Here is a 23,527-nt window from a genome sequence, read left to right as displayed (position 1 = left end):
TACCTTTTGCTGGAAATCGTTAACATTTCCCTTAAGACAGGCAGGGTATATAAATCTATCAGAATAGAGCTGATACTTGAAACTAATTCTTGAGTTTGCTTGAAGAGGAAGTCATTATTTATTTACTTTCAATGGAAGACATCTGTACAGGGCCCCTACCAAATCTGCTGGTTTCTTTAAAAACAGTGTTCTTTATTTACATAGATTGCTTCAGAAGTACAATATGTTCATACATAGCTAATAGATGAGATGGTGAAGACTCCAGCCAGCTACACTATCCCTAAAATGCTCTAACATTCTAGCAAAGGTCAGAAACTTTAAATAGACCTTGGAGTATACTCATAGCCATGACTTCATGGTGATAAAATTGATCAAGTGAGGGATTTTGCTTACGTTGTTCTCTACTGAGAACTGTCCAGTCCAGCAGACGATCACAGCATGTCCCTGCACTTGTCACAGGGGGGATGTTCTGAAGCATGGTCTGTGACATTCTCATCACCCTTCACGTGCCCTGCACAAAATCCAGTTTCAAGCTATAACAATCCTCACTCTCTTTCCCCCAGACACCAAGATTTTAACTTTGCACTGTGGAACAATGAAGTCCAGTTTGACAACAATAAGGGAACACAGAAGTTAACTGCAGGCTCTCTAGTGACATATGCAGAGCTTTATGTAGGCACCATGAGAGAAACTGAACCAGATAACTGCAATGAGTGTTCTTGAAAATTCTAAATTCATTGACAATAGGAATTAGGGAACTGAATAGCTGTATCAAAGTTCACAGACTGAAACTTGCAGGAGGAATGAAAACATTGATATGAGTGTTAATTTCTTAAAAACCATGCTGGATTGTACAGCACTGACAGCCAACATGGTCCTAACAAAAGTAGTAATTAGTCTTCTAAAAATGTTGCCATAAAAACAGCTCTGCTTTAAATCTACAAAGGACATCACCAAGGGAAAGCATAATTTGAGTATTAAAAGTACAACCAAATTAACTGACTGTGCGAGCTCTGCAGAACTCAAACACCAGTTGGAGCTGTAACAGTTTAGAAATGCATACATGAAGCCAGTAATTTAATTGCAACTTGTTCAGTAATTTTTTCAAAGCCACAAAATTCTCCTCTTGAAGTAAAAATCATTGTAAGCCTGATTAAGGGATAAACACACACAGATTCCTACAAAAATCACTAGGAACAAGGAAAGCTTATTCATTCCTCAGCAAAGATAAGATAACAAGTGCATGTTTGATACTGGTTTTGTAATCAGATGTAAACACAGGATATTAATCAATTTTTATTTTATTACTACCTGTCATAAAACGCATTTCAATGATGCTGTATTTGATATACTTCCAGTTGCCTGTCTCATTTCTTATGCTTTGTATCAAATAAAAGCTTTAAAATACTTTCCCCTCTGGATCTGCAAGTGGAACTCTACATTTCCTGGATTCAAATAAAGGATGTCATTGCTTGAACAACGACTATGTTGCATCATCCCCAGTATTCCCCTTCGAATTAGCAGATGAAGTCATTCGTTAGGAACACAAAAGCACTCTTAGAGAAAGCTGAAGCAGTAACACTGGTCTCTTTACAACCACACCTTTTCCATGGAAGTCTGGTCAAATAAGGAAAACACTCCCCTCACACATCATACACTGGTCTTTGACGCACCTGACTGACAATACCTATGGTCTTATAATTTCTGTTCCCCAGTCAGGACTCAGGTAACTGAGCTCCAATTCTAAAGCAGTAAAACATCTGCGTTCTAAGTAATCTGAATTGTGTGCATTTGAATTCTGAATCACATTTAAAGAGAAATGCTGAGTTCTGTGAAATGACTGACAGTAAGAGGTAATGAAATCTTTTGTATAATACAGCACAATTAAGTACTTTCAGCAGTATGAGATTTCCCTTTAAAATGACTCAACCCAAAAGGAAAATAATCATCTGGAAAAGAATTTCTGCAGAGAAGTCAATTTGTGAAACAGACAATAAAGAGGAGAAAAAAGCAAAGAGCTCATTGATTTAGAATCATTCCTTTAATCCCAGTTCCAAGCTAATGTAGCTGTGGCCCTTTTCTGTCTTGGTCACTCTGAGGGAAATGTGGCAGTGCAAAACATTCCAGCTGTTTTCACAATCCAGCATGAAAACATTAATAACCAAATTAAAGGAGGAAATACACACAACTGACTGGGACTGCTCATAGAATCTAAATGGGAGGTGCTGGGCTGCAGCTCCAGAGCTGTGTCCAAAACCTGTAACTTCAGCTGAAGGCTGAACAGGAAGATCCAGATGTGTTGCATAAATACTGAGTATGCAAAGCATGATTTAAACTAACTTGATTTGTAAGGACGGCAAGGTATTAAGACATCTGGGGAAACTGCCATGGAAGCATTGCTCACAACACACCCACAATACACACCCAGGTATTATTTGTTTCTCTCAGAGTAAATTTTGCCATAAGCCTCATCCTGGAGTTGTGTGCTCAGGAACACACCACAATAAGCTTTTCACTGCTTGTACAAGTTACAGTACAGTTTTTGCAGACAGAAATCACAAAGCAAAACCTGCTTGTTAATGAATGCTAATCTTACCTGGGACTTTGTCAACAGATGCAAAGACAGAGCGCTGCACTGTGGGGTCACTGCTCCCACGCCGGGACTGGTCATAGAATCTAAATGGGAGGTGCTGGGCTGCAGCTCCAGAGCTGTGTCCAAAACCCATAACTTCAGTTGAAGGCTGAACAGGAAGATCCAGGAGAGCTATGTTTAATCACAATTGATAGTTTTTGTTACTCAAATACATAAAAGGAAAAAGAGGTGACAAGAAAATTGATAGTTTGCTCAGGACCTAAGACTAAACCAGATTTTAACATAACTTGCTTTCATTTGCCTCTTAATTATGGCTACAAATGCTCTGACAAACTAAAGAGTCAGTGCTTCTGGCAACCTTTTCTACATTGCTGTCTACACCACATTCACACTAGGGAAACCTCAAAATTTCAGCGGAGAAGAAAAAAACCCCAGGATTACAGGAAGTCCCTTTCACTAAAAAACCATAGGAGTTATTAACAATAAAAAACCCCTTTTGCTTTTCCCTGCAGAAATAAAGTAATTCATTAGTTAAAACAGAACACTGCAGAAAGTCATTTAAAGAGACAATGAGCTTTAAGATGGAAAATAAATGCCTTTGCAGTCATTCAATCTAAAAGCTTTAATATCAAGTACTAATATCCTCAAACTTGCTTTTATGCCTTGCTTCATGTAAAAAAAATTAAAGTGTCACATATCCACTTTATAAATTCTAAGTTAAATATGGAAGTAAATCCATTCCTTGGAAACTCAGCCCTGTTTTAGAGCTTTCTGTAGTCCACCACTCCTCAGTGTGCCTCAGCCTGACATTACAGAGTGACTTGCCATGACAGCCCAGTGCTGTCTCCCAGAGCCATTGCAGGACACCACCCACCTGCTATCCTCTGCATTTTGGTGCGCCGGGCCTGGATGCGGCCCTTGGCCAGGCGCTGCTTGGCGATGATGCAGCGAATGTGATCGGCAAAGATGAACGTGGCCTGCAGGATGGGGAAGGGCTTCGAGTGAGGGCTGGAGGCAGGCTTGTGGATGGTGATGTTCAGGGCTCTGCTGTCATCCTCTACTCCGGTCACCTGCATATCCTAAAGAGAAGCAGAAGGCAAACAGTTACAATAAGCTTTTCTAAACTACAGATTAAATATTAACATTGACAGAAAGTATTATGAAAATGTTTCATTAAAGCTCTTACTAAGACAGTTTCCATGTTAAAAAACCCAACAATATAAAACCAAACCAGACTCTGCAAGTTGTACAACTTGGACTTATTTCTTCAGAAATTAGTATTCATAGAGATTGAGTTAAATTATTTGAGCACAGCAAATTTTCAGGAAATACAAACAGCAACAGCTAAGGCAATAAAGAGACAAATGAGAAAAAATTCCTTAGATAAGCACACATCATTTCAAAATTACAACCTGTCACCTTCTCCACCTGTGTCGGAAAATCAGAACTCTAAGTGAGTTCATTAACTACTTGAGTAAAGTGCTTGGAACACAATCCTAACCAGATGTGACTTCAGTCTTCAAATGAGCATAGCCCAGCAGATGTTAAGGAAGTTACCCCATCTGCAATTGTGTCTCTGGTTACCTACGTAAACTTCTTCAGAAATTCAGAATTGTTTTAAAAGGCAGGAAGCAGAAAAAAGACCAAAGAAACAAGGAAGCATAGTACAAAGCTTAAATATATAAGCTAATACTGGTATTACTATTTATCCAACATAAAATGTAGATTTTCAGCTCAGAAAAGCTGGCCACCCAAACTACAACTTCCCTTACCTGCAGAAGGCCTGCAAACTTAACTACTCCCCATCCAAGTCTGGCAACATCTGGTTCAACCAAACTCATCTGGTAAATATCCACAGCCAGGAATCTTTGAACTTGGCCCCCATCCTTTGTTACGACTGTACAAGCAATCAGATCACTGTTATCTAAAGGAAGGAAGGAAAAAGGTTACATAACACTGAAGTTGAGGATTCTGGGGGGTGGGTAGTCTACGTAACAGAAAACGTTAACATATAAAAATATAACAACCTTGATAACACATGGTTAAAGCTTCTGTTTACATTTTTAATAGATATTTTAACTTTCCTATCATAGTTACATAGAAAGGGCAGGAGAGATTTTAACAACAGCGGTTCAGACATACAAGTTAAATATAAGATGGGTACTATATACACCTTGCTTACTCTTACCACCTTCACTACCTTTCTGAAAAGGCTCCTTTCATCTCAGGGGTAAAATTGCAACATTCTTATTTCTCTCACTACGTGGAGTCTCAAATTGTTAACAACCCAACACCACTGCAGGCCATGGCTTCTACCTTGTTATAAACTTTGTCTCCTGACACAAGCTACTTTTCTACAGGTCTGAAACCTATGCTGGCTCTTGGACTCACTTCAATTTCAAGATTATTTGGACTCTCCAGGTAAATTGTAGCAGTATTTTGACAATGTTTGATATTTCATTGACTTATATTGAACAAACAGATTCTTACTCCAGAAACCCCTCCAACAAACCCCAAAATACATTCCCCACCATTTCCTCACTGCCCCGTTCAAACCCATTATTAATGAAAAGGGACTAAATCACCCTGTTCACACCAGCTGAAATCTACCAAGCAGCCCTTAAACTGGCAGTGCAACCCCTAGCAGGGCGCTGCTAACTCTGCTAAGAGTTGCTTTTTCCTTTGCTTCATACTGATACTTTCATTCATATATTTGATGCACACAGGTCTTTTCCTCTCTCTCATCTAGTACAACTTACAGCAAGTAAAATATTGTGAAAGCTATACAAATCAGTAGAACTTATTTACTCATCCAGACATCTAAACAAGCATGTAACACCACTTTTCACACTAGAAACATCTGCAGGATAAACTACAAGTGGATGTGTACAGCTCTTCACAGTGGCAGGTCACATAACCATAGACAACAGCCATAAATTATGGTCAGGAGGTGGAAGAAATTCTTTTGTGCAGCTGATTACCCAGAGATGATGTGGAATTTACATCACCAAAGGTTTTCAGGCTTCAAAAATCAAACCAACTTCCTCTTCGCCACAAAAAACCCCCCACAATACAAGTGAGAGATCCTGTCCAACTAACATTTCTGTGAATCTACCAATTACCCTTTACCAGCAGGATCCATTCAAAATTCATTGGGTGGTAGGAAAGAAAGGCATGAAATACAGAACCCTAACACAATTAAGAGGATAATTAATGCTAACCAGTGTGAATCTACTGTCAGCTTTTGAAATTTGAGAAAACAAGTTTAATCAATAAATGCAATACATACAGGACATGATTCAGTTAACATGAGAATTGATTGCATTAACCTTCTCACAGCCCTGGAAGACTCAAGAAATCCATAAAGGATTGGCAAATATTACTGTAAGAACCTGTGGAGGATTTATTCCTGTTTAAAGAAGGAGCTCAGACACCAGGCAGAACTGGATATTTCTTATTTTGGTATGCTTCATTTCTTGCCTCTTTTATTCTTTAACCAAATGAATCCATCAACAGTTATTTCAGTTGACTTGAATTCCTGGAGCACTCCTGCTCTTCTCAAGACAAAGTGCTTGGATTGGGACTCCTTCAAACAGGAGATCTCAGGCTGATGACTCTTTTGGGAGATTCTCAACTAACAGGCCACAACACCAAACAGAAATGAGGAGTTCTCAAATGCTAGTTTTTGACCAGTATTTACAAAGTTTTTAGTGCAACAGTAAGCAGGTTAAAATACTTGCTATACAAATTCAACTGCTCAAGTACAGAAATGCACTACTTCAGGAACTCAAAGGGCAGAATGCCTTCCAGAACAGAAAGTTTTTATTTCAAACCTGACAACACCTTGAAGTAAAGCATTACTGTAAAAGTCTTTAAAAGAAACAGAAAGGAAAGTTACTCATTTATTAGGCAACTGTTACAGGAATCCTTTGAGCCTATACAACTGAATGTAGTTCATTTACATGACTGTTTCTAGTTCACAGCTGCTGAAGAGTCAAACTGCCATCCTTGATGACAAAAACAGAAGAGAAAGTGTGGTCAAACACATTTTCAGTGAACTGCTATAATACTTAACAGCTATGCTATGAAACAGCTAGAGATACTCAACCACATTCAGATGAAAATATCAAGCCCAGTAAACTTCAGTACTATTCAAATTTGGTCTGATTACAGTGAACCACAGGCTGAACGGCTTCCTGGTGTGACACTGCTGCAGAGAACTGGAGTGCCTCTTCTGAGATTAACAGCAATGGCTAATTTCTCCCCATGCAAAATGAAGCTTGTAACCAGTTTGGATGCTACACCTCCATTACTTGGATCCAAAATTTCTGTGAATTTTCTCCAAGAAAAACCCAAGTTTTGGGAAATACAGCCAAGGAAGGAGAGTTCATAGACCTCAGGTGCTTGCAGTGCTGAAGATGTAAATTCAGGGAAAATAGTTCTCTGTGTTTATAAAAATATTTGCCTGAAAAGACTGTATTGTAAGAAATATTCATGAATATAACAGCTACTCAATACGGTCTAAATGCACCTGACCTGTCTTGGGGCTTGATCTTTAATGATTTTATAATTTCCAGCCATCATCTGCAGACATTAAAAGCTCTTACAGAAAACTTTCAGCCCTTTGTAAGCACAGCTGGCAGCCCAAGATAAGCATTAGGCTGGAGACAGTGAATGCAGCACCTCCCACTTCACAGGAAGAACTCTTCCCAACAGCAGGCACCCTTCTGGGATAATATCCAGCTTTACTAAACAAGAAACCAACCAATCATGGATCCACCTTGTTCCCATGAAGTACATTTAGTTCATGTTAGAGGAGGTGTCCCTGGTTATACATCTGCACCACATTCTGGGTTACTCTCTTTGCCACAAATATGACAAACTGTCCTGGACACCTTTTTTAGCTGACCCTGCTTTGAGCAGAGGGGTTAGACTGGATGATCTACTGAAGTTCCTTACAACCTCAATTATTCTACCATAAACTTTTCTGAAGTCTTTTTAAAAAAATGTTGACTGTGATGGCCTTTTAGAACCTGCTCACTCTGTCTGCCACGTATGCAAAGAAACTTAACTATAATGTTACTTTTTTTCTATTTCAGCAAAGAAATAACAGCTTCAAATGTATCCTCATTTACCTCTTGGCCATGGCATTTAAAACATTAAACAGAATCCTGTTACCACCTGAAAACAAGCACCGAGGCTGTTCATTTGAGCTGCCAGTGACTTCACACAGTGAGCTGCTAAACAAGACTGAAAACACCTCCAGCCTCACAGGCAGTCTAAGTGAGACAGTTATCACAAAATATGTAATTGCTTCAAAACTACTGACAGTAGAAAAACACTGCAAAGTAACAGCTGATTAATTCTGGTGACAGCATATCCAGCAGTATGGAATGAACCTTTTGTGGAATTACCTGACTCTCTGTTCATACATTTATATATATTCATATATATTGGTGACAACCTTGTAACTACACCTAAAGGTTTGCATTTAACATATGTGCATCAAATATTAAATATGGTTCTTCACAAGAAACTTGAATCTCCCTCATCAAGCTCACATAAAACATGATCATTACATTCAGGCAAAAGGAAAAAAATAGAGCTATTTTGATACAGTTCTGTGGGATTTTTCCAAATCAAAACAGTAGCTGAAACCATTACTGGATCATCTTAACCTCTACCCCCCTCTTAAAAGGATTTGTATACAAACAAGCATAAACACTGAAGGCATCTTAATGTTCCCAAGAATTTTAAAAGCCTTGTATTAATAGAGATTGAGGAAAATTTGTCAAATCAACAACACCTCCAAAGTGATATTTAAAAAAGACACACAAATGTAATTTTTTGGGTCATGCTTTTGCCCACTGCACAGTCTCCTCCCAAGGTATGGCACCTCTGCAATCCTGTGCATCCTGCGTGCTTTGTGTGATGTTCTCCTTGATATCCTCCTGTCTCTCTTGTTTGGGCAAAGACTCCAACTGCAAAATACATTTTTATGCCACAACACACAGTGGAACCTCAACACTGTGCTACTTCAATTCAGGTAGTTTAAGGAAGAACAGCAGTAACAAGCAGTTTAGGAGAAAAAAGAGTCAATAATTTTTGTATCAGACTATTTAGGAAACTGAGGGGCTACTTACTCAAATCCAGAACATCATCTGCCTTTATCAGATCTCCCTCCCTCGTGAGTGGTAACTGAGTTTCCAGCTCACCTTGCAAGTGCAGGGACAGTGAACGGAGCATAAAGAAAACTCTGATTGCCTTGAGAAAATAAAGAAAAGATTATCAGAATCTTTTTACACCCAATACTACATATTTTAACAGAATCTTACAAACAAATACTGGCTTGTACAATTCCCAAGTTTGCTGTCCTGTAGTAAATATTTTTAATACATTTAAAATTGAAATTAAAATTGTAATACCTTTTACATTGGAAAAGTAGAATGTAATTTCTAACTTAGTTAAAAAGAAGACATGAAAGAAGCTGAAACCTGCCATTTATTTTCAGTGAAGTAGAAGCAGCAGAGCCTTTGTCTCACTGGCACACTTACACAGACTGGGACTGACAGGGAAACAATTACAGGAGCTTTTTATGCAAAAACAACCTTGGAATATTTTTATTTAATCATTATTTAAGACTGATTGTATTTGCAATACTTCTATGCTATAGACACCTACACAACCAACCTTCAGAGACTCTCACATTTGGGACTTAGAACAGTAATAACTTTTCTGGCCAAGTCTAGCTAATATGTCTACAAGTTAAGACAGAAACAGAGGGAATTTCTGCATTTTAATTTGCTGTTCTCACTAAAACTAGCCACATGTAAGTTTCTCAGAGCACTTAATTTATATTCTCAGAAGGTCTTCATCAGGGCAAAGCATTCTGAAAGCTGTAACAGTCCCAAGAAACTTTCAACAGCTGCTCTGTGAAATGAATATGCTAGTTTTGATTTACAAATTCATGACATATGGTATGCAAAGACCCAAAGTGTCAAAGAACAATCATTTTATTAGCCACATTTTGAAAGGCCCCATTTATAATCCTCTTTCCCTACAAGAGCTGCATTTTCAGTACAGCAAATGAAAAATCATTTTTTATTACTTCCGGTGTTCTGCTTTTTAAGAGTTTCCTACACAGTAATTCTGTGGTGTACTGTAAATTAACTGCTGCTTTACAGTAACAGCATTGAATTCATGAACAGCTGCAGTGCCCAGAAACTCCCAGATTGCAGGAAGTACTAGGAAAAACAAATCTAAAGTGCTTTAAGGGAAAACTCTTCACTCCTCTATTTTTAAAATCAACAGAACAGTGGCTCCTGTGAAGTAGAACTGTGAGTGTTTGAGCTCTCTACTGGCAGTGCTTCCAGGAATTTCTGACACAACAGAGATGAAGAGAGGGAAGCCATGTATCAGGTTCTTCCATGAAATTACCCCAAAGCAATGGCTTTGGGATGCAGCTGAAATTTAAGAGGGTAATCTCATTATGTGGAGCAAAGGACACCAAGGGTATCTAACAAAAATATCATGATAATACTATTTAATTCATGAGAGCACAGTCACTTTAGAATGTGAGATGATCACTCCTGTTTAGGCAGACTGCACTCTAATGCATTGTGGATTTACTGAAATTATACAGGATTACTACAAAGCAGTTTTCCTACGAAGTGCTTCAAGAAGAATTCACAGTATTTGGTTTAATATTTGCCAAATTCAATCAAGAAGAGGAAAATCTTGCCATTTTTGGTAACCCAAAAGTTAAACCCAACAAGGATTTTGTTTGGATTTTTTTTTTTAATTTGGAGGGCAACCATCACTCAGCTTTCACTTATCTGCTCCCTCAAACCTCTTCGTCCTAGACTGCATTAATTTTTATCACATTTATTTCCTATAAAACGAACGACACTCCTCTCCAAACATGAAATCACATTTAGTGCAGAATGAAGTACAGGAGTAGAAAATAAAATTAGAACTTTAGCCTTTGCAAAAAAAAAAAAAAAATGAACAAGAACATCAGATGAAATGGAAACTGCTGTGCTTCCTACAATACTAATAGCCCACAGCTGGTTACAGTACCAATATATTGTGCCTAATGTATTTTATCAGATCTCAACGAAACAACAGAAAAGTTCTGTGGCCTAGAATTTTTTTGGCTGACTTTTAGTTTTTTGGTTAACTTGGAATAAATATGGATTTCTATCCACATTAAAGTATTATGCAACTATGATCCTGATTTCCTCATCTATATACAAGTTCTGTGTGCAAAGACACATCAATTTGCACGGAAGCCTACCACTATCTTATTATATTCCCAAGAAAGTGTTCTTAGTAATTCAAAAACTTCTCACAAAGTGAGATTTTTGAGGGCTTCTCCTAAAGTTGTTAAAGAGAAGAACTGTCACTTACAGGGACTTTCCATAGCAAGGAAGTAAGATCCTAACAGTTAAGAACTCATAATATAATCAAAGTTCACTTGCTAGTGAAATAAAACTTGAGAACTTTTTTGAATCGTGTCAGAGCATGTTCAGAACCAAATCTTTTTGCATTTGAAACCATCCTTAGAACCTCAGCAGGTTGAGTGGCAGCAGCAATGTCACAAGGGACACCTGAGTCCAGCATTTTGCCATGGCAGGTCAGCCAGGGCAAGGCAGTAGCACAGGAAATGAGGAGATACCAAACCAGTGCAATGTGACTGGGGAAGGAGCACCAACAAGGAATCATTCTGGGAATTCTTGCTTATGATAGAGACCCTTTCATCCCAAAGGATCAACAGGAATATTTGTATTGATTTTTTTATTTCCACCAACAGAAGTTAAGCTAGTCCTTATTTAGCACATGAAAATCCTGGAACAGTCATTTCCCACTAATGTGCATTTCTAAGTATCTTTCTGTTAAATGCCTCAGAGAATTTCAGGAAGCATTTCTGCTTTCTAAGAATAATACTTTTCAAAATAATTCACTGTATTGTATCCAACAACTTGCTGTGATAACAAAAGCTGTGTGGCTTATAAGCAATGAAAATGAACCTTCTCAGAAGATTGCTGGAAGTATGTTACTGCACAAAATCATCATTTGGGAAGTGCTGTTCTCTACGTTTCTTTGCATTTATATAATTGTATTATCTAAGTATATTCAAGTACTCTTGAAGGAAAAAAACATCTCTTAGATTTACTGACACTGCAAGGCTTCTGGGACATAGCCAGATAAAGGCCAAGAACTGATTAATCAAGAATGAAAATGAGGATGTTGTCATTCAGGCCAGTATCACCTCTAAAGATTGTGTCAGTCACAAAAATACTTTGCTGGTTCTCTCTTCATTCTCAAATCTCTACCACAAATTACCTTAGCAAGATGAACTCTCAAGTAAAATTAAATTTTTTGCCATGTCTAGAAATATGAGTGATACAAAGCCAGTAGATTCTTACTACAGGAATATAACTGAGATTGCAGATCACAAAAGAAGTTGACAATATATTGTTATCAAAATGCCTTTGCATGTAGCTTTCTGTATGGTCTGAAAATTTAAACCCCAGTGCAAGAACACGCTGCATTGACTAGACACAAGAAATCAGAGAAAAAGCTTCTCCACTGGGGCAGACAATTATTATTTATGCTCTACACAGATCTGTCTTCAGCAAGTTTTATGATTTTATGGATGAACCTTCCAATCGAGCAGTTTTCTAAGAAAAGTATTTGTACTCCTAGAATTGCTCAATGATTTTGACATCACTTTGTCATGAGCAGATGGAAGGAAAACAGTCTTACTCACTCTTCGTGTTCTTTCTACATCTCCACAAGGCAACCTCTTCACAAAGTCAATCCCGGTCAGAGGAGTCCCCGTTGGGGGCAGCAAGATGGAGGCATCCATCATCAAGTATTCTACATTCATAGGTTTCATCTACAGAAATATTTCAGCACTGGTTAGTATACAGAACAAAAAGCATTTGTCTCTAGTTTCAAATATAACTCATTGTTGTGTATTTTAAAATTCTGAGAATTTTTAATACAGTGTCTCATTTAAGGGCCTTACATGCAATCTTTCATTTAACTCCATGCAACCTCTCGTTGTTCCCAGACACACTGCCGAAGTTCTCATACAAATAAAACACAGGAAAAACTCCAGAAGATTACAGAAAAGGTATTTGCAAATACTAAAAACCAAATTCTGCCAGGTTTGATTTCAAGTTTTGACTTAAATTTGTTGTTACTTCAATCACAAGGAAGTTTCTCATAACTTTTTCTCTCCAAACAGAACTTTCTCAGAAGAGAGAACATGCTGAGCTTCAGACAGGTATAGGAAGATTTTCATATTGTTTAGGGAAAAATAATAAATCCAGTGTCCCATTTAGGGACACTGAATGTAGGCTGAAGCAATTTTTTAATACTCAATTTTATAAGTTATGGAATTTTTTCAAATAAAGAGCTGTGAATTTTCACATAAATAATTTATATAAATACAGACAACTTCTCAGAGACAAAAACACCACTGACATTTTGTTATCCTACTCCCAGTAACAAGGACCCCAGTGTGCTCAGTAGCTATCAACACTTTTTCTTATCCCTGTGCTGTATCTGGGTTTGAGAATTTGCCAGGGCAGAAGAGATCTCACTTACTGTCATAGTCCTGTATTCATCTTCAAACATATCCAGAAAGATTTCTTCTCCCTTCCAAAAGAAAGAACATGGACATACCATGAGCCTTGCTGTTTGGGGCTCTGTCAGGTTTGTTCTGTACAGTGTCTGTGAAGGGAGGCCAGGGCTGCAGGGCACTGCTGAGCCCTTCAGCAGCACTGCTCACATCTCTGGGAAAACACACTTAGCAAAGGGAGAGATTTCTCTGCAGCCCCTGCAGGACCGTGGTGGAGCAGGTACCAACACTGCAGCAGGCAGATGTGCTCTGAAGGAGCTGCAGTCTGCAGGAGCCACACTGGGGCAGGGGAAGGTGTGAGGAACAACAGACAGAAGCTGTTCTGGACTGACATCAAATCCCTAATTCCCACTGCCCCCGCATGACTCACAGGAGAGAAGATTGAAGAGCCAGGAATGAAGCTGAGCCTGGGAAAAGGGAGAGCTGGGGGACAGTTTTAATTTGTCTTTGTTTCTCACTATCTAAATTTATTTTTCTTGGTAATAAACTAATTTCTGTGAAGTTGAGACTGTTTTGCCCAAGACTGTAATTGCAAGTGACCTCCCTGTTCTTTATCTTGACATAATATTCTATTCTCCCTTCATCCTGTTGAGGAAGGGCAGTGAGAGAGCAGCTGAGTGGACCTCTAGCAGGCAGCCAAGGTCAACCCACCACAAGCTACTTATTTTTTGTAAGCCACATTGAGCAAACATCCTTCAAGAGAATTCTAAGAAAAACAGGAAGATATTTCAGCCACTTGAAATCTGTCACGGATTTACTGCTCCTTATGTAGAAGTTAATGCCTGGGGCTAAAAAATTTAATTTCTTTCATTGTTTACAACACATGTGAAAGTAAAAAGCTGCAAAGGTTTCCAATAAGGAAAAAAAATTAGACAAAACTTTAGATGATCATTTCAGATATGATACAAACAAAAAGCAATGTCAAAATCAAACATATTCCACATTAGTGTCAATGATAAACTTGATCTCCAGTACAAACCCTGGGAGTATTCCAACAGCCCTTTGTGACATGGGTCAGGGTGGTACGGGAAGGGTGGAAAAGAGAGAAATTCTCCAAGGAAACACTTCCTTCCCTATCACAAATTTGGAGTTCCCATCTTAAAAAAGGTGCTTCTTTGGTCACTATGTAAAGACTGGGCTGCAGACATTCCCCATAGGTAAAGGACTTTCTTCTCACAGCATTCTGCATATTTACCTTATAGAAACGGCGAAGGAGATGAACACTTTCCTCCCTTGCACCCTAGGAAAGAGAAAATGCATTTCAGGGAATACACTTACTTATTAGTCACATTAAAAAACCCACCCAAACACTCATACAGAACAGACTGTCTAATAATTCATGGCCTTAATCCTAGAATTTGACAGAAAACAGTTCTTGCACCTATGAAAATGCAGCTCATTTGAGTTTATTATTTATTATTTCAAAAGCACTTTTCTTTACATTATAGAGATGGATAACATACAAGTTTCAGACACACAATGAAACACAAAACTGCTGGAGAAGTTACAAGTTAAAATAGCAGAGATGAGAACAGAGCATAGGTTATGACATTCACAGCACAGAGCTACCAATGCAAAGAAGTTCTAGAAGCTCAAATTTCACATCAAGGCTGACTGCAACCAGAAATGAAACAAATTGATTCAACTATACTCCAAGACTGAGACACCAGTAATGGAGTGACTGGGAATTTGAAAGAAAATACTCACCTCCAGACAATCAAGGTGTACATTTTTTATGATCCTGCCATTTTTGGAAAACACAAGCTGCTTCAGCAATAGGCAGCCAAGTTCTAAAGTTGCCAAACGAATTTTTCCATCTGTGAAAAGAAAATTTCAACATACAAAATAGCAGCAGTTTAGTTACAGCTCTTGTGATCATTCCACGTCCTTAAATGTTTCTACTCTTCCTGCAATTGTCAAACTTTCCCCCTTTGAGTGCTGGTGCTGCCTTACTATGCTGATGGCTATAAAGAAAAAACTGGAAGAGTATTTTAAAGCAGAAGAAAATTTAAAGCAGAGCCATTCAGTAAGAAGGGAAAGATTAATACTATTAAACAGTGAGCCCAACATTGGGTTTTGCTGCCTTTATCAATCTGCAGCACAGGTTGAATTACTCTAAAATTACACAAGGATCCCAGACATTTGGGATGGATGAAGTTACAAGGTGAAAGGAAGCTTTGTATGTAGTACACTAATAAGGCACAGCTTTCCCTTGAAGGGAGAAAAGGAGATGTTCTACACAGCATGCAGCAAGTTGAATAAAAAATACCCCATTTCCATCCTTCCCCAGCACCTCCCTCCCCAGACATGCCTTTATTTAAATAAATACGTATCCTCACTTGCACTCCTTCCTGCTGCTGCAGGTACAAACTCTTCATATATAAACATGTTTTCCATCTCTGACACATCAGCACAAGTTAACATGCTGTAGAGCAGTTTTGCAAGTCAAACAAACAGATTTTTATTCTACAGACATTCAAAAATTTGATAGGGTGTCAGTTTCTGGGGAAATCCAACTCTACCCATTTACAGTTTTAAGGGGGCAAGGGCAAGGAGGAGAGGTGTGGCTTGAACAAAGATCATTTTCATGGAATAGGTCATGGAACACTGGAACATTGTAACCCTTGTTTCACAAAAAAAAAGGGAAGAAAACCCCCAACATTTTCTGCAGAACAGTTCAGAACTGAAAATACAACCTGAAATAAAAAAAAAAAAGGAGAAAATTTGCTACCACCTAGAGCTGACAGATAAAGGACTGCTATAAGCAAAGCACACCATAGTTTTCAAGATTATTTCTCAACGGAAATTATTTCTACAAGCAAAGGTGAGACAGATCACATTTTCAGGATGAAATCAATAAATGTAAAACCCCTCAAAATCTCAATTTTTGTTTATTCAGAAGTGCACACAGTAGGAATTTAGACAACAGATCCTTGTATAGTTCTGAGTATAAAAACAACTACTCAGCACAAATCCAGAATTTCTGATTCCTCACCAACCAAGAAAAAGCCAATATTTGTCTTTCACAAACCATATCTACATACTGCTCATCAAAGAGCAGCTGAACAATCATTTTCTCCTCAAAGACAAGAGGCTAAGTAGCTTCTTTCTATCTTCAAAAACTTCACCTTGGAAGGAAAAACAAACCCTGGAAAAGCAATACCTGGTTGTGCAGCATAATTCATTATCCTGATGAGCCCTTCTGCAAGGACATGATTATAGGAATTTCTCTCTTCAGCATTTTGAGCTGGAAGTTGAATTCTCTCCAACTTGACTGAGTCAAGTCCTTTCATGAGGGTGAAGGAAAAAATTGCAAATTAGAAAACAGGAGTGTGCTCTGAGGCAAGCATTTAATAGACCACAGCAGTTCTTTCGGAAGAGAACAATTAGCAATAGGAAACTAAGCAAGATAGTTTTGACTTTGCATGACAAGGAAAAGGAGGAACAACAAAGACCAAACACACTGATGAATCCCTGAAAATTCTCAGCCTTAAATGGGGCCTACTGGGTGGCAACACTCAAATCTCAAAGTTGTTGGTGAAATGCAAATGATTTTGCTGTTTCTGAAATTCTCAGATTATTTGTTTGCATCCAAATCAAATCAAAGTCAAGCCATACATCTGGAGAGCATAATGGCTAAAGGGGAGAATATCCAAGTCTGATTTTAAATTCTGCTTTGGTAGTTAAGTAATCTGTTCATATATGTTTAAACTAAATAGGAATTTTATTTTGTAGTAGTCCTATTTAGTATCCTCCCCAGCACAAATAAAAGTTTCACTGACTTGTTATATAAGGAAACTAATCCCATCTTTCTTTAATATATTCCTCTAAAATATCAAAGTTCTTTCTCAGGAAAGGCTGGTTTGCTGGGAAACCTCTTAGAACAATAAACAATTATGGATTGTGGGGATCTTCCTGTCCCATTCTAAAGAACAGCAATAAACAACCCCATAAAGCCGAAGATGACTCTACTGAGGTTCTTCCAATCCTGGCCTTGCAGTTAACTCTACATAACTGCACTTACCTTTGTTGTGTGACATTGCATACAAAAGACAGAGAACAAAGAGGGCGTAGTAATCATCTTCAGGACAGTCCAGGGCATTGTAGACCATATCAAGGAAAGGCCTGTGGAAAGGAGTAATTTAGAAACAATTTTAAAAATCTATAGAAAAATGGGTAACCATCTTATTGTACACGTAGCTAATGGAAGAGGCAAATTCACAGTAATGCATATTTTCAGCCATTTTAACAAAAGAGTTCTGTTACAGAGTTTCTGTTGCAGAGTACTCAGATTACAGCCATGCTTTGTATTTACATACTGACAATAATTCTGAGTTTTAACTGGATTCATTACATAATACTTTCCCAAGAACTGCTTGTTCAAACAGTTACTGGGTTGTTTGTAGCCTGTTTAGTAAGTACACAGAATCATTGCAGAGCTTGCTTTAAGTGCATACCTAAGTAAACTCAAGGAGCTGCTATCACTGTTGTATGAAACAGACTCCTTCAAAACTCATGTGCTAAACACAATTGAAAAGCTCTTACTATTACAAGTAAGCATTTTTACCAGAAGTTTGCAGGAAGCCAGGTTTTTCTAAAACAAGAGTTTCACTGTCCAACAGTTATAGGAAAGAAATATTAACTAGGAGGGAATATCTGAAGAGAAAAAAAAGGTTTGGATTGTAGATGGGTTTTGTTTTCCTGAGTTTAAACACTTATGACCTATGACACATACACAGAAAGTTACAAACAGTGCTAAGTTCACCTTTTCTTTACCTGAACCTTGGAAAGACAACAAAAGTCAGCGTAATCCAGAAGGCATTTGGACAGATCAGATGCTGCTGAGATTAACCTGATATTAGCACAGGCCTGATGGCAAGGCAGCTTCACTTCTGGTCCTAGGATGGCTTGCATCCAGTCAGTAGTTCAAGTTCAGAGCACATTCAAAAACTAAACATATTTTCACAACTGGCCCAGCTAAACAAATGATGTGTCAGGGTAGTGTCACAGTCATCAGGAGATGACACTGTGTGTGGAAGCCCAAGTGGAAAGGGTTTATTCCTATCGGCTAAACTATACTTTAACAGTGAAAGGAAAAATATCCTTACATTATCTAAATTATATTTTAAAAAATACACTAAAAGAACAGTAAACAACCTAAACCCTAAACAACCTAAACCCTAAACTGTAAAAGTACTATTTAATATAATTTCATTAAAGCCAAAGTTTTACCAGGTGGAAGCTGCTGAGGTATCAGTAGTTATTCCATTAACACCAATATTACACAGTATTAAATTACTTCTCTGATGCCTAATACATTTTTCATTGTTTCCCCCCACATACTAATTAGATTAATGAAATTATGAAACTTGAAAAAAATCATTACAGAGCAGCAAGAGATACCATTTTCATTCCAGATGCTTCTTCAAAGCATCTTATCGGCATTGTCTGTCTCAGCCACAATAATCTGAGGCTGAAACAGCTTCCAAGAATCCCCCTCACCAATGTTCCTCATTTAGATTAAATACACAACAGACCCAGAAAATTTCAGCCTAAGAAAATAGCAACAGAAGCCACAACATAGCATGAGGATTTGACATGCTTTGGAAAAAGGCTTTGCTGTGCAGCATTACATAAAGCGAAGCTAATTTAAAACATGTCTTTAAGCTTAAACTTTCCAGTAGTGAGGCCTATCAAAATAAAATAACACCTAAAATACTTAAGCTTTTTCTTTTGTTTTTCACAGTAGGAAAAGGGCTAAGGGAAATTAAAAGCTTGACTTAGCTTTTACAGCTGCAGATTTTAAACTGCCAACTGTGCTGTTTTCCATTTATTTTTCAACAAGTATTGGACTGTTTTAAAAAGAACCAAACAGTTTTCACAGTAAAGGCTATATGGTAAGTATTTTCAAATGTATTTCTTAACTCTGTAAGCCTTTGCTTCCTTTAATTCTTCTACTAAGGGCTTGATAGAAGCAGCAGATCAAATGCCATACAAGTGTTCCTCAGATTATTTATTCTTGTGGAGTATGTCCACAACTGAAAACTGGCACCCACTAGGAACCACTGTCACCACAGGCATTAATGACTATTGCAGGTGTGGAAGCTTCAGTTCCAGTATGGCACAGAGGTCCCTGCATTTTCCACTCCCACATGGTGCCTTATCCACAAGGCTCAGTGATTCCAACCAGTGTAGGACAGAAACTACACATACTGAGGCAAGTCTCTTGAGAAATTTAGCTGCTGCTTCAAATGCTAGGCATAATAATACATCTTAAGCTACAGCAGCTAATCCACTGACATTTAAAAAAAAAAATCACATATAAAACAAAGGCCAGAATTGCCCTATACAAGGTATATCCTTATTTTAAAACTATTTTTAGCTCTGCACATTCTTTGATGTTGCTTATTTTTAGAAAAGATGCAGAATTCTGCGAGACCACATCTGCAGATCAAGAGAGGCCTGAACTGCAGACATTTGCCAAATGCACTGGCAGCTCACTTGCATTCTGCTCTTCTCAAGACCTGAGCATCCCAGTCACTTTAGTATTCCATGCACTCACTGCCAATTTCTTTCTAAAAGCCATTTGGCACATATTTTAGTCAAATTATCAATAATATAGAACAGTGTGTTTTAAAGCCAGTTCAAGTCAAGGTTCAATTTCACTTTTACAATGAAATTAAATGTTATCTTTATTAATGAATGTAATCTAAACTACAAAGCTATAATGGAGACAGAATGAAATTCTGGGAATACCAGGCAGCATTTCCCAAGTTTAAAAATAAATTTAAAATCCTATCAAACATGTGCATTTCCCCACTGGACACATTTGCAATTACTTTTGTGTCAGGCACATTTGGTTTCTTAACATTCTATTAACAGGAATGCAAAATCCCTAGTGAGAAGGTATCTTAGGGGTATTCATTACATCCAAGCTTAAATTTTGAAGTCAGGGCAATTTCTGCTCCCAGAAACACTTATAAACTGTATTTCCAGTAGAAGTTTCCAATAACCCTAAAACATAATAATGGACCCTGGAAACAGTAAAAGGTCACAAGGGTTTGCCTATAACTACTGTTACTAAAATTCTGCCCAACTCATCTCTGAACTGATGAATTTTCCTTGTTTTTTACTTATTGGTGCATACAAAAATGGACAAATGCAACTATAAATATAATAAATAAAACTTCCATCTTAATTTAGAGGTTTAGAAAATTACATTCTATTTTTGTCATGTTAATATTCTGTAATTTAACTGTATCAACTTAATGCATCACAACTGCCTAAAGGAAAGCACAAACTAAAAAGGAACAGGATCATTTCCAAAACCAAGCAGTAGAGAGACTACACTCCACTTTTGTATTGATTCACTCACTTGTGATCCAGAAAAAAAACCCTGTAATTTTAACTTGAAGCAGATTTGAAACATCCCTTTAAGAAAAGCAAAAGATTTAAGATGAGGAGAGGTAAGGAAACAATTCAGCAACATCTTTTCCAGTTCCTTTATACCTGTTCCAGTTTGTCATGTCACTCCCAGAAGCAGCTGCACTCTTTTCTTCATCTGTTGTATTCTGTTCTGTCACAGCAGAGATGGACAGCTCTGACAGCTTACACCTCTCCATGATTACCATCTCTATTTCTAAAAAAACCAAAACATACAACCAACATTTGCTATTTTCAACAAGATTATCACAAGCTCATCTGTATTTTCTGTTTGGTATTAAAAGCATTTCATGCATCTATATGTAAGAGGTGTAACTATTACTTGAGAAAGGTGATTGGGAGATGTGGGCAAATTTTCTTCCCAGTAAAGTCAAGAATCTGGCTTACATTTCTTTAAGGAATCTAACACTATAAAAATATATACATATACATAAAATATGTAAAGAAAATATACATATCATTTTGGCAAATAAGCCACAGTCAGCTCCCTTCCCACGCAAACCACAAGAAGAAAAGCCATAGAACCTCTTTCTGAAAAAATAAAAAGATTTGTGAAAAAGCTGGTGAGACTGGGGCATGGGTGGACATCAAGTTTCACTGAGGGTGCAAACAGCCTCCACAACTGCAGCAAACAGGACACCCGGTCCCCAGTGCTTCTCACCTACTGAGCTTCAGCAGAACAAACAAATCTAGCCTTCCCTTAGGAAGCTGAACAAAGATTACAACTAAATGCACCAGTTCAAATAGTAGATTACTTAATATTTTCTTCAAATTATGGAGGAAAATATACCATCAGTTATTTGGCACCATTTAAGAAAGCCTTCTCAAAAAGACTGTTTACCTAAATCTAAACTCAGTCACGTTTGGACAGGACTGTCAAAGAATAACATCCTTTCTTTCAATTGCTTGCAGGCAATCCTGCCACATTTTTCTCATTTTATGTTTAATTCTCAATTTACATTTAATGTAAGTACTAGGACTTATTATCCTTCTAAATGTTAGTAACCCTAAAATAAACAGTTATAATATGCTGTAAGACCACTTATCCTATAAAAGCAGTTCTTAAGTTTGGGCTACAACATAAATGCTGAAAAAGTCCAAGTAAAAAAAAAAAAAAAATCTAAGAGCCAAAGATATTTTCAATTATGAACTACTTAATATCATCTTCCATCACGTACTGTCACTTCTAGCACACCAGTTAAATTTTACCATTGAAACACAGATAAAATACTGCTGATTATCTTGCAAAGGTGAAGTGGCTACAGCTCTCCCTTACCACAAAAGGACAAGTTACAAAGCTGTCAAGCTTGCTTATCAAGTCATGCACACTGAGGTGCAAGGCATGCATTGTGATAAGGGCCAGGGCCTACAGGCAGATATGAACACACTTCCATAGCTTTAATGAGATTAGAAGTACATGTTCTCACAGCTTGACTTAACGTGAGAAAAAATCCAGCCAAAGCCTTAAACAAATGTCATAGTCCCATGCTCACCTAGTGCAGCAAGAGAACAAATCATGGAACTAATCACAACCAGCTCCATCAGTAAACAAAAGTACCTAAATTGTAAGCACCCTTTTCTTGCTGGAATACTCACCTTCATTTTCAGTGCTTGTCCTTACACCCTTTGAACTTGCTTCTGTACCTCTACTTTTATCAAGGTCATCTTGGTTATCTTCAGATCCTCTCTCCTCTTCATCTTCTTCACCAACATTTTTATAGTTGGGTCTTTTCTGCATCCTCTTCTTCCCTTTCTGTTTGTTAATTTCAAGGGACCTCTCAAGTGTTTCTGTGGGTTTTATGAAACATCTGATACTTGACTTTGCCTGTAAATTTGAACAGTGTACACTGAGTTCCAGCACAGAATTTTTAATTGAAATTGATAAAGAAACTTCAATTTATATAAAATGTAAATCAGCACACTATCCACAAATCTCAAATCCATTTTAAAATACAGAAAATTAATACCAAATCATCAGTAGCACAACTTTCCCCAAAGTAACTACCCCAAATATCTATCATTAAAAAGTAGGCCTTCTTGAGACAAGACAATGCAGAACTACCTAGTTCATCACCACAAGTTTTATATTGAAGGTGTGAGACATATTGCAGATAAAATTCAGACACCTTTTGTAAAAAGGATAAAGGCAGCAAAATCCTACATGTATGTTGACAGCAGCTATTGATATAAATAACACCCCTTTTAAAGGTGCAAGGACTTTTTTAAAGCAGCAAGGACAAAATCCAATGCTCTATGCTGTGAGATTTTTAGGTTGGTTGCATTTTTGGAGTCGCATGCTTCCCTCAATATCAAACTAATTCCTGTATCAACCAGGAAGAAATGACAGTCATTAACCTTTTTGGGGCCTCCAGATTGACTTATCAAGTCTGGAAAACACAACTTCATTTATTAGACTTAATTTACTTGTGTTTTACACAAAGTTATCACAGGATAAGATGGCAAACCAACACCTCATTTTCTTAAATGAAACTTAATTTTCTTAAGTATTAATTAATTTCAGAACAAGTAAATAAATTTATCTAAATTTCTCCCAGAAGAAATGAAGTATTTCCAATAATGTGTCCTAACAACACAGAACAATGGATTCTTATAGAAAGTGACCAAGATGCTACAAGAAGCTCTGCAAATAAAAGGAGTAACAAATTTGGTTTTTAACAATTCTGCAGCTTGTTTCTGAGCTGTGCTGTTTGAACTCTCCTCTGCCTGCCAGCTGATCACCAGAGTACAAAATAAGCACTAATCAGCCAAACCTCACTGTTACTGAGAAGTGAAACACATGGTTTGGAGCTTTCTGCCAGGTTTGACCCAAACAGGACAGT

The 23,527-nt window shown here is 37.6% G+C and overlaps 1 protein-coding gene across 5 annotated transcripts in view; it reads right to left on the bottom strand.

The window, feature by feature from the left end:
• Positions 1 to 23,527, bottom strand: part of CLEC16A (C-type lectin domain containing 16A) — a 58,934-nt gene that overhangs the window by 16,217 nt on the left and 19,190 nt on the right. For 4 of the 5 annotated variants that reach the window (XM_054270672.1, XM_054270668.1, XM_054270669.1 and 1 more), the window contains 12 exons: positions 22,284 to 22,512; positions 20,754 to 20,883; positions 17,269 to 17,369; positions 16,408 to 16,530; positions 14,952 to 15,061; positions 14,440 to 14,484; positions 13,211 to 13,261; positions 12,366 to 12,494; positions 8,737 to 8,857; positions 4,366 to 4,517; positions 3,468 to 3,672; positions 2,597 to 2,764 (listed from right to left, as the gene is read on the bottom strand). In XM_054270672.1, the coding sequence (XP_054126647.1) occupies positions 2,597 to 2,764; positions 3,468 to 3,672; positions 4,366 to 4,517; positions 8,737 to 8,857; positions 12,366 to 12,494; positions 13,211 to 13,261; positions 14,440 to 14,484; positions 14,952 to 15,061; positions 16,408 to 16,530; positions 17,269 to 17,369; positions 20,754 to 20,883; positions 22,284 to 22,512 (1,564 nt within the window). Of the gene's footprint in view, positions 1 to 2,596; positions 2,765 to 3,467; positions 3,673 to 4,365; positions 4,518 to 8,736; positions 8,858 to 12,365; positions 12,495 to 13,210; positions 13,262 to 14,439; positions 14,485 to 14,951; positions 15,062 to 16,407; positions 16,531 to 17,268; positions 17,370 to 20,753; positions 20,884 to 22,283; positions 22,513 to 23,527 lie in introns of those variants that run through there. The other variant, XM_054270671.1, reaches the window with a different exon arrangement.

Source organism: Melozone crissalis, unplaced genomic scaffold (assembly GCF_028551555.1).
Source record: "Melozone crissalis strain CALT ecotype California unplaced genomic scaffold, PUWL_Pcris_2 ptg000012l_1, whole genome shotgun sequence".
NCBI classification, from domain to species: Eukaryota; Metazoa; Chordata; class Aves; order Passeriformes; family Passerellidae; genus Melozone; species Melozone crissalis.
The sequence above is the reverse complement of the archived record's forward strand: the minus strand, read 5'-3'. Positions and strand labels throughout refer to the sequence as shown.